The 7,072-nt window shown below is 45.7% G+C and overlaps 1 protein-coding gene across 1 annotated transcript; it reads left to right on the plus strand.

The window, feature by feature from the left end:
* The first annotated feature begins 6 nt into the window (after positions 1-6).
* Positions 7-6,644, plus strand: LOC119334439 (auxin response factor 16-like). Its single transcript, XM_037607005.1, has 13 exons — positions 7-505; positions 837-949; positions 1,028-1,123; positions 1,230-1,286; positions 1,368-1,523; positions 1,624-1,708; positions 2,093-2,183; positions 2,257-2,421; positions 2,505-2,700; positions 2,917-3,055; positions 3,505-5,219; positions 5,855-6,045; positions 6,148-6,644. The coding sequence occupies exons 1-13, from the start codon at positions 460-462 to the stop codon at positions 6,293-6,295; spliced, it is 3,198 nt and encodes a 1,065-aa protein (XP_037462902.1). The 5' UTR covers positions 7-459; the 3' UTR covers positions 6,296-6,644.
* The last annotated feature ends 428 nt before the right edge of the window (positions 6,645-7,072 follow it).

Here is a 7,072-nt window from a genome sequence, read left to right on the forward strand (position 1 = left end):
TTCCCATCCCGGCCTCCGCTCGTGGCCTGCCTCCCTCCTCCCACAACCGTGTCCTCCTGGCCGTGCCAAAGCACCCGCGCCCCCACCCACGCGCTTTCGCCGGAGCCCCCAAGCGCGCGCCGCCGGGAGGACGACGAGCACCTGGTGCTCGGGGGAGCCGGAAGCTGGCCAGCAGCGCTAGCCCGGGGCCGCGTGCTGCATGCGCGGAGGCGCCGCGGCCGAGCTGCAGGGCGACGGCGGAGAATCTCTCTCGCTTTACGCGGCGGGCGTGCGGCTCGCTCCTCGCCTGATCGCGGATTTTATACTCGCCGCCGCCGCCTCGTGCGGCCTGCCGTAGCTGGAAAGGCGCCCGTGCGCCCTCCGAGCTACTGGGCCAGCTGATAAAAAGGCGGAGGAGCGACAAGCGGAGGCGGATATTCGCGTATCGGAAGGCCAGATTTGGATCGGGATCTCGCCGGGATGAAGGACCAGGAATCGGCCGGCGTCTCGCCCGGCCCGCCGGAGGGTGCGAATCTCCTCCTCTGCCCATGCTTACTCACTCTACTACTTCATTAATGAACACTCTAATCCCCCTCAAGGATACACGCCAATTAGTACTAGTACCAGCTTAAGCATCTCTGCATTTGCTAAGTTCATTCATGGCCATTGCTGTTGATGCACCGTGCACCCAGACTCAGCTGTAGCGGTTGGTTGCAACTGATTTCTGTTACATCCTGCGCAAGATTTGTACTTTTCTGCATGACCTTCCTATGAATGTTTGCAAGATAAGCATGTACTACTATAATCGTCTGATGGATGCACTGTAAGTAACCACTGGGCGCGCGTTTGCGAAGCAGGGGAGAAGAAGGCCATCAACTCGGAGCTGTGGCATGCCTGTTCCGGGCCTCTGGTGGCGATGCCGCCGGTGGGCAGCCTTGTCGTCTACTTTCCACAGGGCCACAGCGAGCAGGTGCGTCATTTATCTCTCAACTGCAGGTGAAAATTCCCCTTCTCGAGCGCCCTACTGAAAGTCCCCCTTCTTGGGCAGGTCGCCGCTTCGATGCACAAGGAGGTGGACATCATCCCCAATTACCCGTCTCTTCCTTCTAAGCTCATCTGCAAGCTTCTGAGCCTCACCCTACATGTATGTGTTTATTTTCCCCCCTTTTCTACTGGGGTTGCAGTGTAACAGTTTGCCTTTTGTTTCTCCTCCCGTTTTCCTGATTGGGCACCCATATTTGTTTGCACAGGCAGATTCTGAAACGGACGAAGTTTATGCTCAGATGACGCTTCAGCCTGTTAACAAAGTAAGTTAGCGGATTTCTTGATTTCCCGTGCCATGTGTTCTCTTTGAAAATTCTCATAACATCTCTGCATATGCATGTCAGTATGACCGGGACGCAATGCTGGCATCTGAACTGGGTCTGAAGCAAAACAAGCAGCCGGTGGAGTTCTTTTGCAAGACACTGACGGCGAGCGACACAAGTACTCATGGTGGATTCTCGGTGCCACGTCGTGCGGCGGAAAAAATATTCCCACCGCTAGTAAGAATAATTACCTCATAACCTTGAAATAACTTAGATTAAAGTATGAATTTATCAGATTTAGTAAGTACCTGCCTTACCAGGGTAACATGTTCGATAGGACTTTACGATGCAACCACCCGCTCAAGAGCTGATGGCCAAGGATCTTCATGACATTCCATGGAAATTCCGACACATTTTTCGAGGTATGTATGCATTTATTGTTAAATAAAAGTTGATAAGCAGTTACCTGCCATATTGTTGTGGAGCAACTACCTATGTTTAGCCATATTTTTACAGTTAGTGGGTACAGTATCCCGTGCAAACCCGATCTTTTTGAAATTTCACATTTTAACCGAACTTACAAATTGTAGCTTTCTAGTGCTACAGTTAGTGGGCACAATTTCATTTCGAAAACTTTCCTGTTGATTTTCATGGACTTAGTCACCAGTTTGCATTTTTGCCAGATATGTCCTATTAGCGTTCTTTTTCTTGGAACTTTAAGGCAGTCTTTGCACTGGGACATGTTGGTTGGTCAATCAACAACATCGTGTACTTATCCCTCTACTTTTCTGCACATGCACATGCAGGTCAACCAAAGAGACACCTTTTGACAACTGGTTGGAGTGTCTTTGTCAGTACAAAAAGGCTTTTAGCTGGTGATTCAGTTCTGTTTATAAGGTAGTGTCATCAAATTCCGAGTTTAAATGGCAGAGCTCTTAAACTATTTACAAGGAATAAGCTTCTTTTTCAGGGATGAGAAATCTCAGCTTCTCTTAGGCATACGGCGTGCTACAAGACCTCAGCCAGCTTTATCATCATCAGTTTTATCGAGCGACAGCATGCACATTGGGATTCTAGCAGCAGCAGCCCACGCCGCCGCAAACAGTAGTCCTTTTACTATTTTCTACAATCCAAGGTAGTGTAGTTGTTACTTAATATCCCGCATGCAGACACTGTTGCTATCCAGCACAATAAACTCATAACATTTGTTTTGGATAGGGCGAGCCCATCAGAATTTGTCATCCCTTTAGCAAAATATAACAAGGCTCTGTATACACAAGTTTCTCTCGGGATGCGGTTCAGGATGCTGTTTGAGACTGAGGATTCGGGGGTCCGAAGGTACATGGGCACGATCACGGGTATTGGTGACTTGGATCCGGTGCGGTGGAAGAATTCTCATTGGCGTAACCTTCAGGTGTGCCGCTGGTCTCATTTTCAGTTCTGCAGCGTTTTCATATCCCATATCACCCAGCTGTGTTTAGTAAGAAAACATCTCCATCAAATAGTCAGCTTACATTTACACAAGTCAACCCTGACACTGAGCAAATATTATAGATACCAATAATCTGATACAAACAAACGTAAATGATATTTGCGCTTCTCCTGACTTGATCTCCTTTTTCCAAGATAGGTTGGCTGGGATGAATCAACTGCATCTGAGAGGCGCACTCGTGTTTCGATATGGGAGATCGAACCAGTTGCCACACCTTTTTATATTTGTCCACCACCATTTTTCAGGCCAAAACTTCCTAAGCAGCCAGGAATGCCAGGTGCAGATACTTCTGCTTATTGAGTTCTATGTATGGTAGTATGGTTTAGGAACAGTACATTTTTGTTTTTCGTAATCTCAACCTTTGGGCGTTTCAGCCTTTTAATCCTGTTATCATTCTATTTTTGTTGCATTCATAAACTGGTATTTAGGACATCGCAAACTTAAGTTCTATAAATATGGGAAGGTCTTTTCCTGAATATGATACTTCTTGCATGTGTATAATAAACTCTACTCATGAATTAACAGCAAGAAGTGTGGAGTATTCGTTGAATTATAAATATAAGTTGAATCAACATACTGACTTATATTTCAATCATATGGTTCCTCTTGCTTGTATGGTCATTATGTGAAGTTCTTGCTTTTAATACATATGCTGAAGTTAACTTCTTGATCAGTTTAAGCACTTTTCTGAAGATATATAACTTGCAAACTTAATATATTTTGCAGATGATGAAGGCGAGGTTGATAGTGCTTTCAAAAGAGCCATGCCATGGCTTGGTGATGACTTTGCCCTAAAAGATGTCCAAAGTCAATTATTTCCAGGCCTGAGCTTAGTTCAATGGATGGCTATGCAGCAGAATCCTCAGATGCTACCAGCTGGTGCCCCAGCTGTGCAGGCGCCGTACTTGAACTCCAGTGCAATGGCTATGCAGGATGGGATGGGCACTGGCAATGACGACCTGATGAGAAGATTCAATATGCAAAGCCAAAATATTAGTTTACCTAACTCACAGGTTGGCTCAAAAATGGACCACGCCGCAATGGCTCAACATCAACAGCAGTCCCACCAACTACAACAACAGCAGCAGGTCCAGCAATCACAGCAAAGTTCTGCGGTTCAGCAACAGCAAGCCCAATTGCTGCAGCAGAATGCCATTCATCTCCAGCAGCAGCAAGAACATCTCCAGCGTCAGCAGTCACTGCCACAGCAGCAGCAAGAACATCTCCAGAGGCAGCAGTCACAGCCACAGCAGCAGTTGAAGACCGCTGCAAGTATGCCGTCAATGGAGCAGCATAAGCTGAGAGAACAACAGCCCCAAGGTGGACAGGCTGTTTCGCAAGCACAAATGTTGAGCCAGATTTTCCAGCCGTCTTCCTCCCAGCTACAACAGTTGGGTTTACCAAAGTCGCCTACCCAGCGCCCAGGATTTCCAGGTTTACCAACTGCATCTTCTTTGCAGCAGCCAGCTCTGGGCCAGGCACCACAGGTCCAGCAAGCAGCAGAGTATCAGCAGGCCCTTTTACAGAGTCAGCAACAGCAGTTACAACAACTGTCACAACCAGAAATGCAGCTGCAGCTGCTTCAAAAGATTCAGCAGCAAAATATGTTATCTCAACTGAACCCGCAGCATCAGTCCCAGTTGATGCAACAGTTATCTCAGAAAAATCAGGAATATCTCCAGCAACAGATTTTGCAACACCAGCTGAGCGGCTCTGATGCTATGGTCCAGTTCAAACAATCACATCAAACACCTTCAAACAACATCACAGGATCTCTGACGCCCCAGCAGCTTGCAAGGTCTCACTCGGCACTTGCCGAGAGCGAGGATCCGTCAAGCTCAACTGCTCCATCTGCCAATCGTCTTTCTCCAATGAATTCATTGAGCAGAACACACCAAGGGAGCAGAAACTTAACTGACATGACAACATCGCCACATATTGATAACTTACTTCAGGAAATTCAAAGCAAGCCAGATAACCGAAACAAGAATGATCTGCAGAGTAGCAAAGAAACGATTCCAGTACCCAATCGATACCCAGTTTCAGATCAACTGGATGCGTCATCTGCCACGTCCTTTTGTTTAGATGAGAGCCCACGAGAAGGCTTTTCCTTTCCCCCAGTTTGTTTGGACAGCAATGCTCAAGTCGACCCAAGGGATAACTTTCTTATTGCGGAAAATGTGGATTCACTGATGCCGGATGCCCTGTTGTCAAGAGGGATGGGTTCCGGAAAGGATATTTGCAATCTTCCTTCTGGGCAAAGGGATCACAGGGAGGTTGATAATGAGCTATCCTCTGCCGCATTCAGTTCCCAGTCATTTGGTGTGCCTGACATATCCTTCAAGCCTGGATGTTCAGGTGATATTGCTGTTAATGATGGTGGAATGCCAAGCCAAGGGTTGTGGAATAATCAAACACAGCGGATGAGAACTTTCACTAAGGTTGGTACTGTTTACTTATAAGAGTGTTTATCACGGGATACCTACACGTGCACTCTCAAAATTGTGAAGTACCCTGTGAAGTAGTATATTTAATGCACACTGCACACGCCACAACTGATCCTACATGCCTCTTAACTTGAATATGCGTACTTGATTCTGGATTGGGGATGCTTAGAAATACTTGAAATTTTTCTTTGTTAGTATTAGTTGGTTTGGATATAGCCCTGCAAATTCATAAAACATGCTGTTTTTCAACTCCTTTGCAAATCCTTTAGCTCTGCAAGGTATTGAAATCTATTTAAATAGGGTCAGGGAGGCTATTATGTAGCCTAAATACCCAATGGTCAATTGGTAGAAACTAATAATCTGAATTTGAAGCATTCCATGGAGGTTGTGTTTGTAAAATTTTCTCCATATCCATGTCTATTTTGATCATGATTATCCTGTTTTGCTAGGACTAAACATTATCCTTATGTCCTGGAGCATCATTAACTCCTGTTCCAGTGTCGCATGTGTAAAAGTCCTAACCTAACAATCGAAGCATCCTGAGATCATTATTCACACCCAAGTTATTCTTAATTCCCTATACGAGTAGCATTAATTTTTGTTATGTGCCAAACTATCTTAATTTGAAGGTTCAAAAGCGTGGATCTGTGGGGAGATCAATCGACATCACACGGTATACAAATTATGATGAACTTCGGCATGATCTTGCATGCATGTTTGGTATTCAAGGTCAGCTCGAAGATCCGTACAGAATGGACTGGAAGCTAGTCTATGTTGATCATGAAAACGACATCCTCCTTGTTGGAGATGACCCATGGGAGTAAGTTCTTCCCTTCCACTATCATCTATCAAGTATTATCCGTAACTCTTTCTTAAACCGCCCCACCTCAATCCCTCATGATTCGGAAAACTTTGTCAACAGGGAGTTTGTGAGCTGTGTGAAGAGCATCAAAATATTATCATCTGTTGAAGTGCAACAGATGAGTTTGGATGGCGACCTTGGCGGTATCCCTTCACAAACACAAGCCTGTAGTGCTTCCGATGATGCAAATGCATGGAGAGGATCCTGATGTACATACTAAATTGATGTGCTTCTTACCATTGTTTAAAGGATACCCAGAGGTTGAAGGACCCAATACACAGCTAGTGTTATTCTGAGGTTAGACCTAGAGCCAACTCACTGACAAAATTGATCAAATGCTTCTGGCGAAAGATGTTGAGCGAACCGCCTTATTGCGGAGCTGTTGATGTCTTGTTGTCACTAAAATTCGGTGATCTATCCACATGATCAGATTAGTTTCTTTTTTGGCATACAACTGCTTCGAATTTCATAAGCTACCTGTGTTTACGTGGGATTTGTAGCTATTGTAATCTTACAAGTTGAACAACTATCTGATGTATATATGTGCGATTTATATACCTCCCGATAGTTCCACTACTGAAGTAAAAAGTTGTATTGGCCAGCGAAAACCTGTTCCCGTGTCTAAAGAATTACCACACCTATGTTTTGTTCTCTCCATAGTTGAGAATGTTTGCTTCTCATGCTGTGCTGTTCCTCTATGGACACTGTGCTGGGACCCACTAGTGCTTTTGTTGTATTCGTTTCTCTGGTTATATTGAGGGAGAGAAAAACATTGGGACTGACCTTTGTCTCTGTTTTCTTTGGGAAAAATTACATATATCCATACTGTCTTGAGAAACGAAGCGTTCTCCAACCCTAGCTGCTACACCACGTCTCCTCCTTGCCGCGGTCTCCCTCCCTCTCCCGTTGGCAGGAGTGAGGACCCACCCCACAATTAATCATAGTTCTAGGTACCCCCCCCCCCCTCTAGGTTTTGGTTCAGGGC

Source organism: Triticum dicoccoides, chromosome 7A (assembly GCF_002162155.2).
Source record: "Triticum dicoccoides isolate Atlit2015 ecotype Zavitan chromosome 7A, WEW_v2.0, whole genome shotgun sequence".
Classification (NCBI taxonomy): Eukaryota; Viridiplantae; Streptophyta; class Magnoliopsida; order Poales; family Poaceae; genus Triticum; species Triticum dicoccoides.

Excerpts from the sequence above, each read along its gene's own strand:
- LOC119334439 (XM_037607005.1), top strand. The coding sequence starts at position 460 with ATGAAGGACCAGGAATCGGCCGGCGTCTCGCCCGGCCCGCCGGAGG. Across the intron at positions 1,287-1,367 it reads CGCTTCAGCCTGTTAACAAA|TATGACCGGGACGCAATGCT; the intron begins GTAAGTTAGCGG and ends TATGCATGTCAG. Across the intron at positions 2,422-2,504 it reads ACTATTTTCTACAATCCAAG|GGCGAGCCCATCAGAATTTG; the intron begins GTAGTGTAGTTG and ends TGTTTTGGATAG.